A 27505-nucleotide genomic window follows, 5' to 3' on the forward strand; every position below is an offset into this window, starting at 1 on the left:
GACTGTACTGATCAACCCTCCAGTTTAGACCCTTCAGGCCTAAATTCTTTATATCTACCATAAACAGCAAGGGCCCATACACTGATTCCTGTAGGACCTTACTGAACACAGGTTTCCAGTCACAAAATGCTCCTCAATTATCATCCTCTGCTTCCTGTCACTCGGCCAATTCTGGATGCAATTAGACACATTTCTTTGGATTCTATGGGCTCTTACCTTTGCTGCCAGTCTCCCATGTGGGACCTTATCAAAAATGTTCCTGAAAGCTAAGTATGTTAATGCATTGACCTCAACTACATACCTTGTCCCTCTTCGAAAAATTCAATCAAGTTGATCAGGCGTGACCTCTCTTTAACAAAACCATACGGACTGTTTTTGATGAATCCCTGTTTCTCCAAGTGCATATTGATTCTGTCCCTCATTGCTTCTAGTAGTTTAACCACCACAAGGTTAGATATACCGACCTGTAGTTTCCTGGTTTATTCCTTGCTCCCTTCTTGAATCCTGGTACCACTTTGACTGTCCTCCAGTCTTCTAGCAGTAATTCTGTGGCTAGAGGGGAATTAAAAATTATGTCCATCACCCCTTCTATTTCCTCCCTTGCCTCTCTGAACATACATTTCAGCCAGTTCTGGAGGTTTATCTACTTTTGAGCCTTCCTGACCGGTCAGAACTTCCTCTGTATGTATGCTAATTTTTTTCAGAATATTGCAGTCCTCCTTGATTCCCATACAACAACATCCCTCTCACTAGTGAAAACATACACCAAGTATTTGTTTAGGATCCTACCAATGTTGTCTGGTGCCATGTACAAATGACCACTGTGGATCCCTAATTATCCTTTTACCTGTAGTTGGAACATAACTTAGAATTTTCCTTTATTTTACCTGCCATTATCTTTTCATATCCCTTTTATGCTCTCATAATTTTTTTTAAAAGTTTTTCTTTGCACATTATGTACTCTTCTCAGGCCTCTGCTATTTGCCTCACTTTCTTTGTCCAATTCTCTCATATCTGGGGTTCCTTGGATTTGTTAGTCCCACTCTTTACCTATATTGGAATGGGTTTGCCTTGTATTCTTGCTATTATGTTCTTGAGTGTGTACCACTGTTCTGACACAGATTTCCCAAAAATAATTTCTCCTACTCCAAATCTGGTCAAATGAGTTTCTACTGACCTTCCCCTTGTTTCGAACTTTGATTTCAGGCTTGTCCTTGTCTTTTCCCATAACAATCTTATATCTAATGGAGTTACGATTGCTGGCTGCGAAGTGCTCCCGCACTGCTACTTGAACCACTTGCCCAACTCCATTACCTAAAATTAAGTCCAGGCCCAACCCCTCTTTTGAAGAGCCTTCCACAAACTGTGTTAAGATCTGATTGAAGTTTCTGAAATTGTGTGTAAGCATGATAAAGTTCATGGATAAACACTTGGCACTCATGCAAGTATCAAGAACCCAGAGTGCACAGATTTAAAATGACTTACATAAGCAAATGTATTGGGGGGGAAAGCTTTTATGCTTAGTGAGTACTGTAGTTTGGGTGTGGAATGCACTGCCTACAATTGTGATGGAGGCTGGTATTCAATAGGGCATTGGATGGTTATTTAAATAGAAGTAATGTGCAAAGGTATGGAAAATGCAGCAAATTGACAGTCAGTACTGATGCTGATTTGAAGAGCAAGCACTCCTATGATGGGTTGAATGGCTGCCTCCTTTGACGTAACACTTTTATAGGTGTAACTGATGGAACAACACAGTAAGCAATAAAATTAAAACTCTTGATTGCTTACCACAAAGGCATGCATAGCAGGTACGTGAAATGAATCAACTAAAATGAGTTCACTTGTTCTAACTCTATTTTGATTCACCACCCGCCCCATCTCTCTGTCAAATTTGGTTTTCATTTAGTTTGCATTGCCCTTGCCAAGCTTTGCATGTAACTGATTGAGTTGGAAACACAAGTGATTTGCTGCGGTAGTTGATAAAAGAAAAAAAATGATTTGGTGATTGGAGGAAATGTTCAGCTGTGTTTAAGAACATTTTTGAATGTAGTGACAATAACAAAAAAAAAATCCATTTACCGTTTACTCACCTCATAGCTGTTCGTGGATTGTTGGTTCAGCATGACTCTCCCAGAGTGTTAACTACATGAATGTTTGTTCCACTTAAAATCAGGAAACTGTTGTGTAAAATGTTTTAAAACATTGTGATATTGAATAAAGGTAATTAAATAGCATATTGAATGTCTTAAATGTTCTAAATTTCTGATATTTATATGGTAATATGCCTTCATTACGAGTTGTAAAGAGATCACAATCTTAATGTACTTTATATCCTCAAGTAACTTCCATCTGCTTAGGCAATGGTCATAACAAAAGTGACTCTTTAGAGAAGTTGATTTTAATTTTTTTTTGATCATTATGCAAAACAAACTATTATCAGTCATGTCTAGTATAATTGTGTGATTCTTTCAGAAGGAAGGTGGAGATCATGCACACACACAGTCTGTTCACTCTTCTTGGAGAAAGGTTAATGCTTCACACCAATACTCTTACTATAACAACATACAACACACTCTATGAGGTAAGATGTTGAACACAAAAGAAATGTGTCAACTACTGTAATTGTTGTGAGAAACATATGTTAGACTTAATACAGTTCAAAGATAAATTTATTGCTGTGTTAACTTGCAGATTCAACAACCATAAAAACTTATTGTTTTCGGCTATTTGTCAGATTTCTGAATTTTGCATGCATTGTGTGTGGAGAAGAAAAGGTAACGCTGCAATTGCCAATGCATTCTGTACAATAATTTTTCCTTGTGTTCATGTGAAAAAAGTACTTTCACAAATTGATGATTCCTAGAATAATCTAAAGTCTGTGCACATATGCTTGCCTATATAGGTTAAAATTGAATTAGCCCCTATTTGAAAATGTTCTGGCATTGGTCATAAGCCGATTTACTTTTAAATTGAAGTGTCGGCTATGTCCAGTATATATTTTAATATGTTTGCTGTCAGATTAATTCTTAAAAGTTGTTAGTTTGTTTTATGAGATGAATTGTGGGTAACAGTAAACCTTGAAAAAGTATAACAATCTTCATTTTGAACATTGTTTTTAAATGGATAAAAAAAATAAGCAAATTAGCATATTTATAGACCGGTGCAATTTATCTTGTACTCTGTAGCTTTGTTGTATGTAGGTTGTAAAATGTTGCTACTTTTCCTCAACAGTCTTTAACTACAAAAGTGACCGTAATTTGTATTTTAGTTAACTAACAGTTAACTTTTAGTGCACCTTTATTTGATGAAATTAAAATATTTTTAAAAGACATTTCAAATGTTAGATTTTAGAAGTTGATCTTTCACTCAATACATAAGTATCAAATAGAAATATTAGAATATTGTAATATAAGTTGTGTAAGATGTTGTGAATTTTTGTGTGGCATGGGGAGACATCAATAGCTTGGAAAGCTTTTGATTTTAGTTCGCAGCCATTCTGACTGAAGTTGGATGTACAAATCAGTTTCTCCCAGGAAAAAGTTAGTTCAGAGAAGTTAGAAAATGGATGCCCACAGTGTGAGGATTGTAGTTTGGAAGTCATAGAGTCATAGAAATGTACAGCATGGAAACAGACCCTTCGGTCCAACTCGTCCATGCCGACCAGATATCCCAACCCAATCTAGTCCCACCTGCCAGCACCTGGCCCATATCCCTCCAAAGCCCTCCTATTGAAAAGCCCATCCAGATAACTTTTAAATGTTGCAATTTTACCAGCTTCCACCACTTTGTCTGCCAACTCGGTGTGAAAAAGTTGCCTCTTAGCTCTCTTTTATATCTTTCCCCTCTCACCTTAAACCAATGACCTCTAGCTCTGAACACCCCCACCCCAGGGAAAAGACTGTCTATTTATCCTATCCATGCCCCTCATAATTTTGTAAACCTCTATAAGGTGACCCCCTCAGCCTCCGCTGCTTCAGGGAAAACAGCTCCAGCCTGTCAGCCTCTCCCTATAGCTCAAATCCTCCAACTCTGGCAACATCCTTGTAAATCTTTTCTGAACCCTTTCAAGTTTCACAACATTTTTCCGATAGGAAGGAGACCAGAATTGCACGCAATATTCCAATAGTGGCCTAACCCAATGTCCTGTACAGCCACAACATGACCTCCCAATTCCTGTACTCAATACTCTGACCAATGAAGGAAATGCAGCCTTCACTATCCTATTTACCTGCGATGCCACTTTCAAGGAGCTATGAACCTGCGCTCCAAGATCTCCTTTGTTCAGAAACACTCCCTAGGACCTTACCATTAAATGTATAAGTCCTGTTAAGATTTGCTTTCCCAAGATGCAGCACCTCGCACTTATCTGAATTAAACTCCATGTGCCACTTCTCAGCCCATTGCCCCATCTGATCAAGATCCTGTTGTAATTTGAGGTAACCTTCGCTGTCCACTACACCTCCAATTTTGGTGTCATCTACCTCTTATGCTCACATCCAAATCATTTTAATATAAATGATGAAAAGCAGTGGACCCAGCACCGATCCTTGTGGTACTCAAGTGATCACAGGCCTCCAGTCTGAAAAGCAGCCTCCACCACTACCCACTGTCTTTTGTTTGGTTAGAACTCTAAAGAGGTTATTTAAAGCTGAGAAAGTCTGAAGTCATTTGCCAAACACTCAAGCGGCGATCAAACTCTCAAACTGGGAATTGTATGGAACAATTAAGTCAAGACTCTGGAGCTGGTGGTGAAAGAAAGTCTTTTTTGATGTTGAGCACGGTAAAGAATTTCATTAGGAAAGATGGAATGCTGTTGATTCTATTTTATCTTTTTTGTAATAAATATATATTTTATCATAAATAGTAGATCTGCAGCATGGCATGCATGTGTTTCAGTGAAAGACGACATCATGAAATAAAACAAAACAAAATATGATTTATCAAGTGGAAATTTCAGTTGGATGTGATTTGCCCAGTAGTTACATCAGTTGGGGTCATCATAATGTGTTTATTGGAACAATGCAAAGGAATCATTCATTGAAAAAGACCATTTGATTTGTTGTTTTTTCCACAGCAAAAAAGGAAAAGGATCCATCAATCTATGCCATTGTTGTTTGTGATATCGTACCTAAGCTAATTGTGCTGCTATTTGCATTTTGATTTCTAACTTCCACTGATCAACAAATTTGTTCCTTTCTGCATTTTGATTTCCTGTTACCAAAGAAAATAGATTTTCTGTTGGCTGGGTGGGTGGAAGGAATTTGGTTATTAAATTCTTGATACTGACTGTCGTTTAATCCTTAGTTAGTCAAAAACATTGAAAATGTCACCACTATAGTAATTTGATTGAAGTAAAAAAGCAATCTTACAAGCAAGATCCATAGCTTAATTTATTACCAGTTTGTTCATTTTTGGTTTCCCTCATTTTGAGAAGGACTGATTCTGAAAGATTCATTTCTGTTCCCTGTGTGGTTGTTGACAAAATAATTTTTAAAAAAGTTCAAACTTGTACATAAAATGAGCAGTCAATGTTAAGGCTATCAAGAGGATACAGATTTGAAGATTATTTGAACTGAGGCAGACCCCAAAGTATCACAATTCGTGTTCATAGGTGTCCTGCGTATTGGGCGCAACTTAATTGAAAATACTTTGAAACTACTTCAAACTTGAGGCATTTTAAATTGTTAATGTAGAACAAAATACATGATATGGAAGATATTATTACTAGACTATTAATCTATTGAGACAGGTCATGTTCTGGGGACCTGTTTCAAATGCCACTATGGCAGATGGTGAAATTTGAATTCAATAAAATCAGGATTTGTGTCTGATCGTGACCACTATTGGTTCAACCTACAGCAATATGGTTGAATCTTAACTGCGGTATGATATAGCCTATAAACTACTAGAAAGGAAAATGGATAAGTCTAGGCATCGAGAATGACAATGGCAAACATTGTCCTGTTGATTCTGCAAAGACCTCCTTAACATGCAAGTAATACAATTGTGAGAACACACTCGGGTTGGTCAAACAGCCTGCTCACTAATGCTACTAGACTCGGTCTACAGCAGCTCATGAGGGAACCAACAAGAGGGGAAAAGATGCATGACCTAAGAGATAATGTCCCAGACACCACCATTGTTCTTGATCATCACAGGAATTGAGGGTTGTTGTGAAAGGATAGGAATGTGGATATGAGGAAAGTTCGTTCAGCCATGATTCCATTGAATGGTGGTAGAGGCTCAAAGGGCTGAATAGTCTACTCCTGTTCCTATTTTGTATGGTCTTCTTCCCATCCCTGGCTAAGTCCTGTCTCTCTGATATTACAGGTCAAACAGAAATGATGGTTGTGTTAATGTAACTGGAAGGAAGTTGTGCTAGAAGTTGGGCGGCACGGTGGCACAGTGGTTAGCACTGCTGCCTCACAGCGCCAGAGACCCGGGTTCAATTCCCGCCTCAGGCGACTGACTATGTGGAATTTGCACGTTCTCCCCGTGTCTGGTTTCCTCCCACAATCCAAAAGAATTGACCATGCTAAGTTGCCCGTAGTGTTAGGTAAGGGGTAAATGTAGGGGTATTGGTGGGTTGTGCTTCGGTGGGTCGGTGTGGACTTGTTGGGCCGAAGGGCCTGTTTCCATACTGTAAATAATCTAATCTAGAAGGAGTTAACATTGTCTCTGACCACATTGAGGTCTCATGGCATTGTGTCAAGCATAGGCAACAGAATCCCCTGGTGAATCAGAACTGCTCCGTGTTGAATATCCTGTGGAGAAAAGGCCCAGAATTTGCTGTGTGAGGAGATTTAGATCTCCGGCACCACTGCTGCTCAAGTTCTAAAGGGCATGCTGCTAGACTAGGTCTATGGCAGGCAGGTAGGAACCAACAAGAGGTGAAAACATATTTGATCTCCTCCCCAGTGATCTGCCTTCCATAGAAGTAACTGTCCAAGACACTATTGGTAAAATTGACCACTATTGGTAAGATTGGTAAGATTTTGTAGTGACAAAATCCTATGTTCACATCGATAATATCATACATATTGTGTGGCATTATCACAGCGATAAATGGGATCGACTTCAAAAAGTCATTGTGCATCGACGAGGCACTAGGCTGCTGTCAGGAGCAAAATTGTACTCCAACGCAATCTGCAACCTTGTTGCAGGCATATCCCCCACCCTACCATTACCACCAAGACAGGAGAACAGCTTTGGTTCAGTGAAGATTGGAGGAAGGCAGGCAGTCATACAGCATGGAAATAGACCCTTCTGTCTAACTCATCAGTGCTGACCACGTTTCCTAACTGTACTTGTCCATTTGCCTGCATTTGGCCCATCTCCCTCTAAATCTTTCCTATTCATGTGCCTATTCAAATGTCTTTTGAATATTGTAACTGTACTCAACTCTACCACTTCCTCAGGCAGTTGACTCGTACTCAGTAACTAAACCATTAAAAAGTTGTTTAAAAGTCATAAACCTTTCAATGTGTTAGTGAACACCTACCAAACCACAGGAACTAGCGTCATAAAAAGCAGACATGAAGTGCCTAGCCCCCTGTCATCCATCGGTACAACAAAGGTGCGCTCTGCAGTTCTGCAGAGGCCAAAATCAGAAGACTTGATCAGAAATGGAGTGTTATCTGGGTGTTTGCTAATGGGCATATAAGCATGCCCAAAACAGCAACTGTCATTAAAGGATGGTGTCCCATGACTGATTTTAGATGATCAGTTGTTATTCCGATACAGATGTTAACTTTGTTTCTGGGGATGCAAATCAATGTTCAGTGTAGGACCTGATGGCCTGGAATTTGCTCTCAGTAGTGTAGGTTGAGTTCTTATTGTTCACTTAGCTCACATCTTTCCCACGGTGTTATTGTGGGATTTTCAGCAGAGATTTCCTTTAAACTGGCACCTGTTAAAGGTGGTATTCTGTACAAGTAACCTGTGGTATTTCAGAACAGGACAAAATTAACAAAGTTCTTAACTGTATGTTAGGGATGCCCATGATTGAGCAGCGTGAAATGTCCAACAGCCACCATGGCTAATGTAGTAGAACACGGCTGTCAATAGTTAGAATGCTTGGGAAACTATTTGCGTAAAGTAGTCTTCAAAAGTAGAACAATAGTAGCTCTGTAGACTCAACATCTATAGCATATACAACTGCATTTATTAATGCATAAAACATAGATAAGAACATTTCACACCAATTAATGCTCTTGAATTAGGTAATCAATCTGTTACAATACTAAAAGTGAGTTTTAGTTAAGATTTTTCAGATAATCAGAGGTATACATTCTAAAGCAGTTATAGATTCACTGATCACTAAAAGCATTTGGGAAAAGATGCAAATAAAATTATGGTAGCAAACCAGTCTCAGCCAGTGAAGGAGAAATGAACAGACATTGGAATGTGGGTTGAATATTAGGTGTAACCACGTAACTTTGCTGTATCTGATATTTTAACCATTGGCAAAAATCAATTTTCTTTTGCATTTTCTGTAATGAGGTTAATAAGGAATTTAAAAGATCCTGAAGTGATAGACAAGCATCTAATTAAATGGCAGGTAACATGGTGTAGCTGGTAATTGTCTGGGTAGAAATTTACTTGAATACAGTGTCCATTGTGAAAAATCTCAAGAAGGGAGATGAAAGAGTCTGGGAAACATGGATTAGAGATCTAATTATAAAGGGATAACTCAGCGCTGCTGACCAATACTAAACAAAGGGGGGCATGTGTGCTCTAAGTCTGACCTGTATAAGTTAAGACATTACAAAACTTTGTGTGCTTTATTGCTCTGAGAAATGAAGCTGTAATGAAAATAAAGGTTACCTGACCTCATTCCATGTCAGACTCTCATTGAAAACTGAAATCTAACAATTGGTGTAGTTGGCAGGATTGCTGAAGGAACCTAGATCCCTTCTTAAATGAGACACCCGTCTTGGAGGCAGAGAGTTGAAGACTCTTTTATTTAAAGTCCTTGACAGTCTCTCCCTTCATGCAATTCCGAATCCCAGCGGGGTATGCGGCTTGAGCTCCCTAACTCCGATGTCTGTACACAGTGGAATTGAGGTAATTGTCTCCGACCAGGCTAATTAAGCCCACGACTCAACCCCTAATTATCATGGGTTGAGTCATAATTAGCAGACGATAAGAATACAGAACTACCAACAATTAAGGGTGGTTAGGCCCAAATATCAGAAAATGAAATTCTGCAGAAACTAAAGGAATATATAGAACAACAATTCAACCTACCTAAAACCTCTGTGGAAATGACTATGACTCTGTGACTCTAAATCGGACATAAGTACAAATACCTCAATGAGACAATGGTCCCTGCATGATATTAAAAGGGTCTGGGGAGAAATGACCCATAAGAAAGCGAAGAATGAATAAGGTGATCTCTCATCCTGATGGGGCAGGTTCTACAGCAAAATGAAATTATAACACACTCTCAATATGAGTGAGATTTAATCAGCGTTAAAGAACAGTTAAATGTGATATGTGAAGAATTAAGAGGCTACAAAGCAAGTGCAGGAATCTTGAAGAAAGTGTGAAGAATTAGGGTCAGAAAACAAGAAACTCTAGAAACAATTATCTAAAGAGCCTAATAAGAGAGCACAAAGGAGGGAGACTGGTTTAGACATTGATTCGGACTCATCTGCTAACTCAGAAGAAGAGACTGAACCATGGTTTGCTCCCTTGAAAAGTAAAAGGACAAAAGTTAAAACTGAGAAAAACAGCAAGGACAATGGGGCATCACGACCATTTATGCTTATAGAAAACATAATTACCTTGCGCCTGCAGATCCAGAATAGATAGATGAGATATCCGCCCCTGAAAAGGGGGAATGAAAACATTGAAGCAACCGGAGGGATATTGGCTGAGGGATATTTACAATCTGTACCCGATAGTCAGTATTGACAGCACTTAGTGAAGGAAAATAATTGAGTAGAAGAGTGTATGAAGGATTGGGCATGGACGAACAATTTGGATGGGCCTATGAAGCAATATGGAATTGGTTGCGAGAGACATATATCCCCCAGCAACTGACTTGATGAAGGTAATGGCATAAATACAGAAAGTGAATGAGGATCCATTGGATTATTTCAAAAGGTTTAAGGTGGTATGATCAGATTACTCAAGATTTGACATTAGGGAACCCAATGACCTGGATGACTGTAGTGTGGGATCATGCAGGACTGAAGCTGGAGCGAGCTAAAATGTTGAAAGTAGCCCATCACAACTGGGAGGACAATCTGGTGACAGTGGGGAATGTGGCCTGAGGATGCCATAGGCTAGACAGGGACATGGGTCCTAAGGTGAGAGTAATGAAAGCGACAAGGGGAAAAACAGTTGAGAAATAATAGTCAGGAAGGCTCCCTGGCAAATACCATTATTGCGGCAAAAAAGGGCCAAGCAAGGAGACTCGTGGAGTGATCCATAACGCAACTCTAAACCAGGGTCAAATCCCTCCCCAGAATAATTGTTGGTTGACAGGATCAAGAATATGACCGCACAACAGATGTTGAACGTAACAAAAAACTAGATGACTGCTCACTCACTGTTCCCTGATGGCTCACGTACGTCAACGAGGGGATGGGACTTACATTCCTATGATGTTGGGCAACCAAGCAATCTATTGTCTTTTGGATACGAGCGAAATTAACCTGTTTAACCCTGTATTACAGAAAATTGCTACCCTTGGACAAAACACAAACAGCACATGGAGTGGGAGGCGAAAGTCTCACTATTAAAGGAACTCGCATGGTGTTCATTAAATTGGGAATGCAAGAATTAATTACCTCAGTTTGGGTAAGACTGGCAGAGTAAGTTCTCTAGGGAATCGATATTCTGACCCAGGTAAACTTCTCTTTGGACTTTGAGGATGGTAAAGTGACCTGGTCCATCAGACGCATGAAAAAAGAGTTAAGAGACCACCCAATTTGGGCAAAGGATAAGAATGATTGCTGCTTTCTGCAAATAGAATGAACATCATTAACCAGAGTCACCCCTCTATGTATCAAGCAATACCCCCTTAGCCCAGCCTTAATCACAGGAATCTTGGTTAACATCCGACAACCAGAAGAACAAGTCTTATTGGTGGGAACACACAGCTCCAACAGCCCCATATTGCCAGTGCAAAAACTGGACATAACTTGGTGCTTGACCGCCGACTATAGAAGGGTCAACTGGTGCATTGATCAGAAGGCTCCTTTGGTCATGGATCCTACCATTATTTTGAATGCCCCCACATTATCACCATGAAGTATTTATGTTCCAGATATGGCCGACAGATTCTGGTCTGTATCTTTCAGCACCTGACGTCCAACAACAGTTTGCCTTCATCACCCAGCAACAGTATATCTGTACCTGGTTACCACCGGGTTTCCACAGCAGTCTTACTGTATTTCACATGGCCCTGCAAAATCACTTACAAGAAATACCCTGCTATGTCTTCTATGGTTATTCAGTACATGGCTGATGTTCTGGTCACCTCCGAAACAGGAACAGCACCTTCGAGTCATGCTGGACTGCTTGTACTTCCAAGGATATAAAGCCAATTTTAACATGGCTCAAGTGTTGCAGGGAGAGGTCGTGTATGTGGGGCCAAATATTTCAGTGGGAAAAAGAGAGTTTATTCAGGGCAGAACTGCAGCAATTCGGAAGCCCACACGCCCGTTACTATCCAGGAGCTCAGATCCTTTTCAGGACTGTTGTGACAATGCTGTCACTTTAACAAAGTTATTTTGTCCTTGGATTTTTTAAGAGAGGCCGGAAAGGTAGTATGCTGACATGTCTGGAAAGACTCTCGTTTAACAATCTCTCCTGCCTGTAAGAACCGGTGTTTGAATTTGCCTTTTGCCAAAGAGTGTGTTTTTGGGATGTTATGAGATTTGTAGCAGTTCTTTAGTTAAGTTGCTACATTGAGTTGTTGGGTTTTCAAATAATTAAGTTATTTTAAATTCTGTTTTTTTTTGTTCGTGTTTCAACTGTAGTGGTTAAATAAATTCTGCTTTACTTACAACTGGTCAAACCATTTGGCTTTATCATACCTGGGATATCTACTTTACGTCTGCCTTTAAAATAAGAAAAGGTTAGGTTCTAGGCTACTTTCTTAAAATGTTTTGAAGGGGTCTGGCCTGGTCCGTGACACTGTTTAACTTGAACAGGAATTGGACTTATTCCTATACATAACTAGCACAGCTACTGAATGATTGCTTAAAGGGCAAGAGAGCACCAAAGGAGGTTACTACTCTCATGGAAAAGCAAGAGGCTTTTAAGGACTTAAAGAAGATCATATGCTCGGCACCACCTTTGGGAATTCCTGACAATTGGAAGCTGTTTACAATTTTTGCAAATGAAAAGGAAGGATGCATAGCAGCCATACTGATGCAAGAACATGGGGATTTACAAAAACTCATTGGATATTACTCAGCAAAAAAGTAGCCCTGGGATGCAGAAGCTGCTTGAGATCCATGGAAGCCGCATGTCAGGCTGTAGTGACCAGCGACAGTTTGGTCCTTGACCGAAAACTAACTGTTAAGTGTCCCCACACAGTAAATGCCTTACTGTCATTGAATAGAGTATCACAAATGACAGCAGTCAGATAGACCTGCTGGATAGCTGTCTTAGAAGCTCCCAATCTCCACATCATATAGGCCAGCCCAGTTAACTCTGTAACTCTGCTCCCGGTGTCCAGACAGCAAGAAGAGGGAGGAGGCAGTTCTGTGGAAGAACATGACTGTGTGAAAATTTTAAAACAAATAGACAAAGCAGCCGTACCAGCAGAGGAGCCTCTGCAGAACCCTGGACCTCATTCTCTTTATGGACGGTCCTCTTTCATTGAAGTGGTATCAGAACAATGGGATAGGTAGTCACCAATCTATATGAAGTCATGGCAAAAGGAAGATACCCTGCTGGAGCATCTGTCCAACAGATGGAGCTATGTGCTCTGTCAGAAGCATGCAAGATGGCAGAGGAACAGACTACTAATAGCTACATGGATTCCTGCTGTGCATTTGGAATAGCCTATGATTTTGGGTCATTATGGCAAAAGAGGGGATTTCTTACAGTTGCAGATACCCCCATCCAAAATGGGAATGAAATCTGAAATCTACTTGAAGCTGTACAATTACCCCAAAAAGCTTCCATCCTGAAATGTAAAGCCTGTACCAAAAAAAAACCCCACAGAAGCCCAAGGAAATGCTCTGGCTGACCAGTTGGCTGGAGAGGCCACCTCACAGGAAGACTCTTCGATGGAACCCGTCTTCATGTGTAAATTAAAGATGCTTAAGGATTTTGACACCACCTAAAAGATATGTAGAGTCAGTGCTCCTGAGAGGTAACTGGACTGGATTGAGGCATAAATTAAACTGTACAAAGATGGTGTCTGGAGACCAAGAAATACAGACATACCTGTCATTCCGCAGGTGTTAATGGCATTTTTGGCACTACAGATCCACTACTGGGGATATTTCACTCAGTGACAAGTGATGGCATAATTCCAGAAGAGCTGGTTTGTTGGGGTTTTATAAGTAACATGCCATGATAACAGACGGCTGTGTGACCTGTCAGAAGACAACCCTGGACCTGTCACAACCATGCCCCAAGTGAGACATCCGTGCCCCTGCAGGACTGTTCCAATACCTACAGGTTGATTATATGTCTCCTCTCTCCACACCCCCCCCCCCCCCCCCCAAATAAAAATGTTGAGGGTCTACTGGAGTCCTAGTTATTGTTGACAAATTCTCCAGATGGGTGGAAGCCTCTCCAACCCAACAGGCCACAACCAACCATACAACTGAAGCTTTGTGTAAAGATTACGTTTCTTGGCGAGTCCTGACCGGTAAAGACAAAGGCCACATTTCGCAGGTGTTCTTGTGCCTATCCATTCGAAAGAGGGCATCCCTTTAAGACCCATCCCTTTTAATGTATCTGAAATGGCAGAATGGGTAATTCTCCAGAATGCTGCCTCCGAGGAGCTGCCATAATTGGCAACGCAGTCCTCAGCAGGGGCAGGGGTATATTGAGTGCGCATGGCTGATCCCTGAGAGCAGTGCGAGTCAGCAGGATACAGGATGAAAGTGAGGTCTTCAGATGCTGGAGATTAGAGTCGAGATTAGAGCGGTGCTGGAAAAGCACAGCAGGTCAAATAGCATCTGAGGAGCAGGAAAATCGACATGAAGGGCTCCTGCCTGAAACTTTGATTTTTTTTTCCTGTTCCTCGGATGCTGCCTGACCCACTGCGCTTTTCCAGCACCACTCTAAACTTGATGTTAGCAGGATACAACCTGACCACCTTCCCAGGGTAGTATCAGCCAAATTGCAACATCTCTCAACAACTCCTGTTTGTGACACTTGCTAACACCTCTGGAATTGGGAGACAATTAGGAGGGATATGTTTGTGTAGAACCCAGATAGGAGGGCAGGAGGTGGGATGCAGCAAGTGTTCCCAATATAGGAATGTGACCCAGGGCACTGATTCCACCGTTCTGACTTCAAAAACCTCACCAGCAACTATACATTTCATCAAAGGTGGTATCCCAAGATTAAAACTAGGGTTACTCCTAACAATGGTACTTACTTTATGTGCAAACACCGCCTACGTCTGGTTTCCCTCATCACGGAGTGGATCATGTTAGTAGAGTTACGTCGTTCCCCCTTGTCCATCATGCATTCTCTATATCGAAAATACAGCATGAGCAAATGTTTGAGAGTGCTATTATGGAAACAGAACGGTTTCTTGCCATCTGCCAAATTAGTAAGGGAATCCATTAACATGGCAGTCATCTGAGAACCGGTAGCTAATGATATCTCCCAAGCTTTAGATAAGATTAGCACTGAAATGGTGGCCATCTGGAAAACAGCTTTGCAGAACAGGATGGTCTTTGATTGGCTATTAGTAGAGAAAGGAGGCACTTGTGTCCTGATTGGAGCAGAATTCTATACCGAGATCCCTGCCAACTCTGAGCGGATCACTGATCTGGTAGCACACATTAGGAAATGGAATGGACATTGAAATGGCGCCTCTCCTCCATTTTGTGGAGTTGGGTGACTGGCTGGTTGGGATCCTTGGGAACCTCACTGGTGCAGGAAATGGCCTCCTTTGTTCTAATGGTTCTTATCTTGGATTGATTCTTTTTGTTCATCAAATGTTGCTGACAACAGATAGCTTTTGCTGCAACTTTGCAGATTATGCTCCTGAAAGATAAGCAACCCATGAGGCAACCGTTCTTGCATAGAAAGCCTACCTCATGTGTAACTATATACTTACTTGCTTAGTGATTCACTGAAGAGTTAATCAAGGAGAGGGTTGTAAGGGGTGCCTATGACTGAGCAGCATAAAATTGCCAATGGCTGTCTATGGCAAATGCTGCAGAACATGGCTGGTAGTAGTTAGAATGCTTGAGAAAAATATTTGCCTGATGTAGTCTTTGTAAGCAGAACAATAGCTCTGTAGACTCAAGGTCTACAGAATATGCAGCTGCAGTTACTTATGCTTAAGACGTAGATAAGAACACTTCACACTAATTAGTGCTCTTGAATTGCTTAATCTGTTACAATACGAAGTAGGTTTTAGTTAAGATTATTCAGATAATCAGAGATATATATTCTGAAGTATTTATAGATACACTGATCACTAAAAGCGTGAGGGAAAAGATTCAAATAAAATTGAGAGCAAACCAGTCATAGACAATAAAAACCACCCTCATATTATTATGGGGAGAAATAAATAGACCATGGAATGTGAGTTGAACATTAGGTGTAACCACACAACTCTGTTGGAACTGATACTATAACAATTAGCAAAAAACCAATAATCTTTTGTATTTTTGTAATGAGGTTAGTAATGAATTTCAAAGGTCCTGAAGTGATAGGCAAGTATCTAATTAATTGGCAGTTAACATGATGTAGCTGGCAAGTGTCTGTGCAGGAATTTAGTTGAATACAGTGTCCATTGTGAAAAGCCTGCAGAAAGGAGATGTGTGTCTGGGAAACGTGAAGAAGGACCGGGGTGGATCACATGTCTGCCCATCTCTTTGCCGTTCAGTAAAATGATTAGCTTAATTGGAAATACATTGAAGTTGCTGAGTGCAGCAGTATTTCCCTTGGGGTAAGGACTATCAACAGTTAAACTTTGTACATGACCGTAAGTAAATTACTGAGGCAAGCCTGTGCCAGAGATGCAATTATGAAGGGATAACAGCACTGCTAATCAATAATAATCAAAGGGAGGATGTGTGCGCTCTAAGTTTGAACCTGTCTCTCCAATCGCCACTAGTACATAACCCCACTGGTCCTCACCTACCACCCCACCAACCTCCAGATAGATCGTATCATCCTTTGTCATATCCGCCACCTCCAAACAGACCCCACCGCCAAGAATATATTTCCCTCCCCTCCCCTATCAGCGTTCTGGAAAGACCACTCCCTCCGCGACTCCCTCGTCAGGTCCACACCCCCCACCAATCCAACCTCCACTCCCAGCACCTTCCCCTGCAACCCCAAGAAATGCAAAACTTGCACCCACACCTCCTCCCTCGCTTCCCTCCAAGGCCCCAAGGGATCCTTCCATATCCGTTACAAATGCACCTGCACATCCATACACATCGGGTGCAGCGGATGCAGTAAATGATGTGGCCTCCTCTATATTGGGGAGACAGGCCGCTTACTTGCGGAACGTTTCAGAGAACACCTCTGGGACACCCACACCAACCAACCCAACTGCCCTGTGGCTGAACACTTTAACTCCCACTCCCACTCCGCCAATGACATGCAGGTCCTTGGCCTCCTCCATCATCAGACCATGGCAACACGACACCTGGAGGAAGAGCGCCTCATCTTCCACCTAAGAGCCCTCCAACCACAAGGCATGAATGCAGATTTCTCCAGTTTCCTCATTTCCCCTTTCCCCACCTTGTCTCAGTCTCAACCCTCAGACTCAGCACCGCCTTCTTGACCTGCAATCATCTTCCCGACCTCTCCCTCTCCGTCCCCAGTCCCTCTCTGGCCTATCACCCTCACCTTAACCTCCTTCCACCTATCGCATTCCCAACGCCCCTCCCCCAAGTCCCTCCTCCCTACCTTGGCCTAGCCTGCTTGGCGCACCTTCCTCATTCCTGAAGAACGGCTTATGCCCGAAATGTCGATTCTCCTGTTCCTTGCTGTCTGCCTGACCTGCTGCACTTTTCCAGCAACACATTTTTCAACACTGTATAAGTTAAGACATTCTGAAGCTTTTTGGGTGCCTTATTGTTCTGAGTAATGAAGTTGTAGTCAAAATAAAACTGCAATAAAGGTTACCTGATACCATCCTGTGACTCGGACTCTCATTGGAAACTGAGATCTAACGCCATATTTAATAGAGACATAAAAAGATCACAACTAGAAATGTAATGTGAATTCGATGACATACAGGAAACCAAACAAAGATTTGCAAGGTGGATGGACTTAGGGAAGAGCTAAGAGATAACAGAAAACATATGCTTTAATTCCTTAAAGCTCCAACACTAATTTTCTTCTCAGAAATGAGTCTCCACACTGTCATAATTTTCTTTAATGACATGTTGCTCAATAATATAGTTCAAAACATAATCACTCCTGAATGCACTGGTCCTAACCTTTTCATCCACTTTTAATGTAGAATCAGTGAATGAGTACAGAAAAGTCATAATATTGCAGTCATTTCAGTGTCACCTCTATTAGCTTCTGCTAGCATACTGTCTAGAAAAGCAAGGTGTCTCTGATAACAACTTAATAGATTTTTAGTTTTAACTGTACTTGTGTGTACTCCAGAGGTCTTCCATCATAACAGTGGGAGTTGATCATCTCACCATTGCTATCATGGCAAATCCTATACTAATGTCAGGAAAATGTTAGAAACTATGGAAGTATTCTTACTCATGTGAAGGAGTTTACTCATATCTTTTACATTTTGTTTATAGATTTTGACTGAACAAGTGTGTACGCAAGTTGTTCACAAGCCTCATCCAGAACCTGACTCAACGATAAAAATTCAAAACCCAAGTAAGTACAGATAATGGTTAGTATTAGCTTCAGATCATGCAATCCTTCAACTACATTTACAGCACAGATGTAGAATGATATTGACTATGCTCTGGATGACTGTATATGGATGAAATTGTAATGTACTTTGAAGATCTATTTTCAGATCATTTCTAATTCATTGTTGTAAAACAATTTGAAAAATTGGTATACGTTGCACTCTTTTTGTAATGTGTGATAGGTCTTTACTTATAAATGTACATTTATTGAAAACAGAACATTATAGACAAACACGAGTTAGAAAGGTTTTCTCAATTGCAATTTCAAGTTAAGGCTTCTATGATGCTCCCTTTTAATGTTTTTTCCTTTTAACTTCAAATGGTGCTGTGATGTGAAAATGTTGATAAGATAAATAGAATAGTAATTCATAGTCACTTCCAAAGTCTTAGCCCTTTCTTTGTCACCGTGCAGCCAGATTAGACCATAATAAACTGTGGTGCTAATTGGTTGAACCTATGTAAAATATTTTAGAAAGTGAATGCCCAACAAAGTTGATCACCTTTCTCATATATTCCTTCATCTATTCTTTTAAAAAAAAATCTCTAGTTAAACTATCCTACTCACTTCAAAGACGTCCTTTGGAACTTGTTTTATATTTCCTCCCTAAGGGCATAGTGGGTCAAGTAGGTTGCAGCAATTCCATACGGCAGCTCACCAGTACCTTTTCAAGGGCAACTGGAGATGGGCAATAAAAGCTGTCTCAACCAGCAGTAACCACATGAATGAATAAATATAGTCAAGAAATAACTCAGATGTGACTTATTTAATGAAAATTCCAGGCAGAAACAATCAGCAAGTGTCGTGTTAAATGTGGAAAAGTGTTGTTGAGCAGAGAGACCTCGGTGTACAGGTACATAATTCTTTGAAAGTTGAGTTACACTTGCCTTCGTTGCTTAGACCATTGAATATAGAAGTTGGTATGTCATGTTGCAGTTGTACAGGACGGTTAGTGAGGCCACAATTGGAGTATTGCGTACAGTTCTAGTCACCCTGCCATAAAAAGGATATTGTTAAATTGAAAAGATTTACAAGAATGTTGCGAGGATTTACAAGAATGTTGCGAGGATTGGAGGGTTGAGTTATTGGGAGAGAGGCTGGATAGGCTGGGACCTTTTTCGCTGGAGTGTAGGAGATTGAGGGGTGACCTTTTATAGAGGTTCATAAAATCATGTGGAGTACAGATAAGGTGAACAGCAAAGGTCTTTTGCCTCGGGTAGGGGAGTTCAAAACTGGACTAGATATTTTTAAGTTGACAGGAGAAAGATTTAAAATGGACTTGAGAAGCAACTTTTTCACACATGGGTAGTTCGTATGTGGGAGGAAGTGGGAGATGTAGGTACACTTTATAACTTAAAGTATCCTGTAAGCTTTATAAACAGCTCTTTCAACATGTATTGCTGCTTCAAAAAGTTGTGCACATCTCTCTTTTGAAATGCATTTAATTTTCTCCTAATCCATCTTACCAAGTATGTCCATAAGATCATAACATATAGGAGTGGAAGTAAGGCCATTCAGCCCATCAAGTCCTCTCGCCATTCAACCATGGCTAATGGGCATTTCAATGCCACTTACCCACACTTGCCCCGTATCCCTTAATTCCTTGTGAAACTGAGAATTTATCAATTTCTGCCTTGAAGACATTTAACATCCTTGCCTCCACTGCACTCTGTGGCAATGAATTCCACAGGCCCATCACTCTGGCTGAAGAAATGTCTCCTCATTTCTGTTCTAATTGACCCCCTCTAATTCTCAGGCTATGCCCTCAGATCCTAGTATTCCTGCCTGACAGAAACAATTTCCCAGTGTCCTCCCTTTCTAAGCCATGAATTATCTTGTAAGTTTCTATTAGATCGCCCTCAATCTTCAAAACTCTAATGAATATAATTCCAGGATCCTCAGCCGTTTATCGTATGTTTAGGCCTACCATTCCATGGATCATCCATGTGAATCTCTGCTGGACATGCTCCATTGCCAAAATTGATGCATTGAATTTATTCTGCCATCTATCTGCCTTTCTCCCCAACCTATGTCCTTTTACTGTCTATTACTATCCTGCACATTGTCCTTCATATTTTCAATTTTTATGTCTTCAGATTTTGATATCCCACAAATCCAGTTCCTTGGTAGTTCCAATACTGACACGTGGTGAATTCCACAATAATTTTCTCCAGTCTTGAGAAAATTGTTTAACCGCTGTGTCTCAGCCAGTTTTATCAATGATATTCCTGTTCCTTTTATACCATGGTTCAGCATTGTTGCTATGTCTGTTATGTGGCATTTCATCAAATGTCTTTTTACAGTCTGTGTACACTACAACAATTGCATTACTCTTATCAACCCCCTCTGTTGCCTCATCAAAGAGTTTTGTCGAGTTAATTAAATACAATTTATCCTTAATAAATTCATACCACCTTTTCTGAATAGATCCACTTTTATTTAAGTGAAGTTAATTTTGTTCTGGACTATCATTTTCAATTAATTTTAACAAGCAAAGTCCACAAGGATATGGTGGTGCATTACAAATAAAGCAAAAAAAAAGAGTTAATTAATAATTGATTGAAACAATGCAGAGGGTGAAAGCTTTGGATATTTGCATCACACCACGAATTAACATGGTAACTAGTGATACCAATTTGAAGATTTTCAACCTTCACTCAGATGACAACATCATGAAGCAATTCCATACAACTGTCATTATTTTATTAAGAACAACATTGTAGGGCACTTAAGATAAATCTGATGCTTAGGATCATTATAAGAAATTAACACATGAGCACATGGGAATGTTCATGATTGGTAGGAAACTGTTAAGATACATACTGAAATTTTTTTTAACTTAATTTTGAAATTTGGTGAGATCCTGAGGAAGGTGAGTACCAAGGAGTAAAATATGCTAAAGGAAATTCCACAGAGCTAAACAAAAACTTGGAAATTGTACAAAAGTGTTTTTGAATTTGATACATTTCCTTATTTTTACTACAGAAAAATCACTGTCTTTGTCCATGGAGTTTATTACTTGTTCAAAAATAGCGGTGTCATCATTTTGTGCTATTTTTGGTGATTGGACAATGCTCCCAGAAACCCAATGTGGCCAATGCAATAACAATCAGTGGCAAATGGAATTCAATTTGGATTAATGTGGCACTTGAACAGGACAAACAAGGCAAGGGAATACATAATGGTAGGATTCTTTGAAGTACCAAGAATCAGAGGAACCTTGGTGAGCATGTACACCGGTCCCTTAAGATTTCAGGACAGGTGGATAAAATGGTTGAGAAGGCATATGGCATACTTGCCTTTATTCGTTAAGGTATAGAGTTGAGGAGCCCATACTTGAATTGCATAAAAGATTTATTGCTAGTATTGCATGCATTTCTGTAACCTGCATTATAAGAGGGGTATGATTGCACTGGAGAGGGTGCAGAGATGATGTGCCTGGGCTGGAGAGTTTGAGGAGAGATTAGACAACCTGGGGCTGTTCTGCTTAAAGCAGAGAGATTGTGAAGAGTCATGATTGAGATGTATAAAATTATGAAGGGCATAGATAATGTCGAGAGGTAGGCATTTTTCCTCTTGATGGAAGAATTAATGACTGGGGGCATAAATTTACGGAAAAAGGCAGAACATTTAGAGAAGATGTGAGGAAAACCTTTATCATTCAGAGGGTGGTGGGAATCTGGAACTCACTGCCTGTAAGGATGGTTGAGATAGAAACCTTCATAACGTTTGAGAAGTATTTAGATGTGTACTTATGATGCCAAGGCCTACAAGGCTATGGGCCAAGTGCTGGAAAATGGGATTAGAATTTTTGATCAGCACAGGTGTGATGGCTGAAGGGCCTTATATTTTGTGTTGTAGATCTCGATGACTCGTACTTGATGCAAATCTTCAATTGGCTTTTGAAAATGCAATTAATTTTATTCTGGCAGTTTTTATGACAAGTTTCTTCTGTCAGGAGAAAAAAGAGAAAGATGCAACATTGAAAGAGACCTCCTCAGAGGAGTAATTATCCTCTAAACATAGTTTATCGGCTAATGGGCAATAAAATCGCAGTAATCTGCGGGATAGTGCATGTGTAGGCTTTCCTTGTCTGAAGAGGCCATGTTAGAATATTGTTACTTTACACGAAGAAGATCTGTGTAACAACTAGCAGTTTTAGCAAATATTACCTGTTGCAGTTCTGAAATATTTTCAGTCCAGCCTATTCAAGCTGTATTAACAGCATTACTTATTTTGCAGTTCATTCAGCACGTAGCTTGCAATTCTAGAACATTATGCTTGCGAGAGCATTATGTTATTCATGGATCTTTGGATGCAGAATTGGGTTCTCTAATCAGCATAGAAATCCAGTGCATCCTTTTCTGAACTCGTGTTATCTGTGGCTTCAGCAAAACTGCCTCGTGAGCAGCAAATGCCTCCACTCTGCTTCACACACCTGGAAACTGATCACTATTAGTAGTGTATAACATATTTGTTCAATTTGCTGCAAGCTTCCATAATGCTTTTAGAGTCATAAAGTCATACTGTACAGAAGAGGCCCTTCAGCCCATCAGCACCAACCCATCTACACTAATCCTACTTTCCAGCACTTTGCCCATAACCTTGTATGTTATGACATTGCAAGTACTCATCCAAGTACTTTTTAAAGATTGAGCATTTCCTGCCTCTACTACCCTCACAGGAAGTGCATTCCAGATTCCTGCCACCCTCTGGGTGAAACATTTTTTCTCAAATCCCCTCTAAATCTTCTGGCTTTCACTTAAAAATTATGCTCCCCTAACCTTGTTAGTGACCCTTGAACTAAGGGAAGCTACTGCTTCTTTCCACCCTTTCCATATCCTTCGTAATCTTTTGTACTCAAATCAGGAGCCCCTTCGGTCTTATCTGTTGTAAAGAAAACAACCCAAGCCTATCCAGTCTGTCGTCTTAGCTAAAATGCTTCAACCCAGGAAGCATCACCATTAATCACCGGGCCGATCTTTGTGCCATCTGTAAACTTACTAACCCCTTTCACGTTCCCATCTTTTTCATTTAAATATATCACAATCAATAAGGGACCCAGCACTGATCCCTGTGGTACACCACTGGATGCCAGACTCCAGTCGAGTAAGCAACCTTCTCCTACCACCTCTATCTCAGAATCGTAGAGATGTACAGCACGGAAACAGACCCTTCGGTCCAATTCGTCCATGCCGACCAGATATCTCAGCCTAATCTAGTCCCATTTGCCAGCACTTGGCCTATATTCCTCTCAACCAATCCTATTCATATACCCATCCAGATGCCTTTTACATGTTGCAATTGTACCAATCTTCACTGCTCTGTCAGCTCTTTGCATACACGCACCACCCTTTGCGTGAAAAAGTCGCCCCTTAGGTCCCTTTTATATCTTTCCCTTCTCACCCTAAACCTATACCCTCTAGTTCTGGACTCCCCCACCCCAGGGAAAATACTTTGTCTATTTAAAATATCCATGCTTCTCATGATTTATAAACCTCTATAAGGTCACCCCTGAGCCTCCAACATCCAGGGATTCAGCCTATTCAGCCTCTTGCTAAAGTGCAAATCCTCTAACTCTGGCACCATCCTTGTAAATCTTTTCTGAACCCTTTCAAATTTCACAACATCCTTCCAATGTGAAGAAGACCAGAATTGCACATAATATTCCAAAAGTGGCGTAACCAGTGTCCTGTGCAGTCTTCTACCATTAAGCTAGTTTTTGATCTGACTTGCTAAGTAAGCATAGATTCGATGTGCTTTTACCTTCTGAGGAAGAGTCACTGGACCCTAAACATAAAATCTGATTTCTGTCTACAGATGCTCCTGAGCTTTTCCAGCAATATCTAATTTTGTCTCTTCCTTTACCAACTCAGTTTCCCATATGACACTTATCAAAGGCTTTGTTGAAGCTTTTCACAGCTTGTAAAAGTGCAACCACGTTACCTGTTCTCTCATCCTTTGGCAGCTCCTCTGTGGCCAGAGAGGAATTAAAAATTTGAATGGGAGCCCTTGTAATTTCCTCCCCAATCTCCCACAGCAGCCTGGGATGCAGCTTATCCAGACATGTAAATTTGTCCCCTTTTAAGGCTGCTAAAATCTTCAATATATCCTTACTCCCTAAGTCAACCTGCTCAAGAACCTCACGTTTCTTGTGCCTAAATTCTGTACAACCATCGTCCTTGACCCAAGTTTTATATTGTGGAAATCCTTCATCTCTCTAATCATTTCCCCAGCATAGTAACATAGAGATGTCCCTTATATACTAGGCTGCTGATTCTTCAACCATCAACGACCGGATTGTTGGTGTCTTTAGGTAATGGTTTTGCTGCATGTGAGTATTTGGTGGCTTTCTGCAGTAAAACTTTCAAAATAATGTCCACATGGTGTTGGTTTGTTGTGTCTGTCGTTATTCTTGTTCTAAGTATGATGGAGCTGATAGTGTACTGTTGATGTCGCTGAACTAGTAATTTAGAGGTTTAAGCTAATGCTGTGGGGACATAGATTCAAATCCTATGATAGGAACTAGTGGAATTGAGATTCAATTAATAAATCTCAGATAGAAAACTACTAATAATGCCCAGGAAATATGTTGTTCGTTTCGAAACCCCATTCAGTTTACTTTAGGTTTGGAGATCTGCTATTCTTATCTGATCTGGCATTCATGTCACCAATGGTCATGTGATTTTTAACTGTTCTCTTGGAATGGCCTAGCAAGCCATTTAGGTGGAACGGCAATTATGGATGGGCAGTGAATGATCATCTGTGAAAGAATGAAAAATAAATGGGGATTCTGGAAAAGGATTTTCAACATAATAAAAAAAGTAAATACTAATGTCATAGGGGGTTGAGAAAAACAGCGTGGTCCAAAAGAGATTTTTGACAGCAACCCAATGAAGAGTATCTTAGAGAACAATCACTGTTGTACGCTTTAGCAGTCAATCCATTATCAACAACTCGGTCCTTCAATTCTCAAATGGTATTCATGTTGAATAATATTAGTGTTTTCCACCACTACAGGAATGCACCTCTGTGTATAAGATTTTAAAAAAGATAACCAGAATGTCTACACCCAAGTTTTCATCCTTGTGTAAGGTCCTCGTGCTCGACTTGTCTATAGTAGTGTTTCTGTAGGTGCTTCCCCAGTGGCTCCAACAGGACTAATTACAAGCTCAGCTTTAACAACCATTAAAAGTGCCAACTTGTCTGCAACAATTTATTCGTACAGACTGGCATAGCTGGCTTTCTGTCATCAGGATCTCCCTGGCATCCTTGTACATGATGTACTGTTGGATGTCTAACTTAAATTGCATGACTATCTTTAATATCAGATTATGGTTCAGCAGTCCAACTGATCTTTGGTAGGACAAACTGTAGAACCTTCATGCTTTGACTGAACCATCTAGTTACTGAGTTGTCTTGGCTGCAGGAGGTGATAGTTGAAAAGGTAATATTATTACTTTGCCACATACACCTACAGGGAAAGTCTAACTGCAGTATCTATTACAATGACTATTTGCTTCATGGATGACTAAAATGTTCATGCTATGAATTGACATTACACATTTGGTAGTAGGCTCCACCACATTATTGCCTTATTATGTAAGTCCAGATGGCCCAATATATTCAGAAAAATCTTGTGCACAGAAATAATCTAAAACCTATATCGTTGCACCTTCGAGCAAACCATAGGATGTTTCCTGGGCTGTTCTTTTCACTCACATCTGTTGCTGTTTGTTTGTGCTTAGTGAATCACTCCGTGCAAAAGCCTGTAGTTCACGATCAATTTGACATCAGGTGTTAATTTCTCTGCTGTATGTGAGATACGTGACAATGTATCTTCAAAAGAGCTTCACTACAAAAGTTTGGACTTCTTGGTGAAGTTGTGCTTCGAGCTCCTCTGAAGTATTGCTCTTTCTATTATTGATAAGTGTACTACTTTAATATCGTTATTGGCTGGTTATAGGTAGTAATTGTCCCAATCACTGAATCGTCTAAAGAGTGCTTGTTCAACCATGGCATCTCAGAATTCCAATAAAGAATATCTGGCCTCAAATAGTATAGGAGACACAATGAGCCTTTCCAGTGTGCTGAAGCTCTGCCCATTGCTTACTGGATTTGTTATATGTGAAAATCACTGATAGCTTATTTATGTATGTAATTTTATGTCTAACTTGCTATATATTTTTATAGTGATTCTTAAGGTAGTTGCCACATTGTTGAAAAATTCTACACCAAGCAATGAGCTGATGGAAGTTAGACGTCTGTTTTTATCAGATATGATAAAATTATTCAGTAACAGTCGGGAAAACAGAAGGTATGTTGACACAGACTAATTTATGCTTGTCTTTATATCTCTACATATATTGTTTGTGTTTTAATCCCTAGCATGCCTGCTGAGCAGATCCATTTTGTCGAGCTTGTCCAGTGAAAGCTTTGTGTGCACATGTTCTTTCAAGTGTCTCATGTTGGAACAAATTATCGTATTTGTTCTGTGCTTATATTTTTATAGAACATAGAAAAATACAGCGCAGTACAGGCCCTTTGGCCCTCGATGTTGAGTCAATCCAAGCCCACCTAACGTACACGAGCCCACTAGCCTCCATATGCCTATCCAATGCCTGTTTAAATGTCCATAAAGAGGGAGAGTCCACCACTGCTACTGGCAGGGCATTCCATGAACTCACGACTCGCCGAGTAAAGAATCTACCCCTAACATCTGTCCTATCCCTACCACCCCTTAATTTAAAGCTATGCCCCCTCGTAATAGTCATACGTGGAAAAAGGTTCTCATGGTCAACCCTATCTAAACCCCTGATCATCTTGTACACCTCTATTAAGTCACCCCAAACCTCCTTTTCTCCAATGAAAATAGCCCCAAGTGCCTCAGCCTTTCCTCATACGATCTTCCTACCATACCAGGCAACATCCTGGTAAACGTCCTCTGCACCCGTTCCAGTGCCTCCACATCCTTCCTATAGTATGGCGACCAAAACTGCACACAATACTCCAGATGCGGCTGCACCAGAGTCTTTTACAACTGCAACATGACCTCAGGACTCCGGAACTCAATTCCTGTACCAATAAAAACCAGTACGCCATATGCCTTCTTTGCAGCACTATTTACCTGGGTGGCAACTTTCAGAGATCTGTGTACATGGACACCAAGATCCCTCTGCTCATCCACACTACCAAGTATCTGACCATTAGCCCAGTACCCCATCATCTTGTTACTCTTCCCAAAGTGAATCACCTCACACTTAGCTACATTGAACTCCATTTGCCACCTTTCTGCCCAGCTCTGCAGCTTCTCTATAGCCCGCTGTAACCTGCCACATCCTTCCTCACTGTCAACAACTCCACCGACTTTCGTATCATCCGCAAACTTGCTCACCCAACTTTCTAGCCCCTCCTCCAGGTCATTTATAAAAATGACAAACAG

General features: G+C 40.5%; 1 protein-coding gene across 1 annotated transcript in view; it reads left to right on the top strand.

Annotated features, from left to right (window-relative positions):
- Nucleotides 1–27505, top strand: part of nbeaa (neurobeachin a) — an 861601-nt gene that overhangs the window by 191154 nt on the left and 642942 nt on the right. Inside the window, exons 18-20 of the mRNA XM_060826144.1 lie at nucleotides 2476–2584; nucleotides 17946–18027; nucleotides 26257–26380. Of these exons, the coding sequence (XP_060682127.1) occupies nucleotides 2476–2584; nucleotides 17946–18027; nucleotides 26257–26380 (315 nt within the window). The remainder of the gene's footprint in view (nucleotides 1–2475; nucleotides 2585–17945; nucleotides 18028–26256; nucleotides 26381–27505) is intronic.

The sequence above is a fragment of the Hemiscyllium ocellatum genome, chromosome 6 (genome assembly GCF_020745735.1).
Source record: "Hemiscyllium ocellatum isolate sHemOce1 chromosome 6, sHemOce1.pat.X.cur, whole genome shotgun sequence".
Classification (NCBI taxonomy): Eukaryota; Metazoa; Chordata; class Chondrichthyes; order Orectolobiformes; family Hemiscylliidae; genus Hemiscyllium; species Hemiscyllium ocellatum.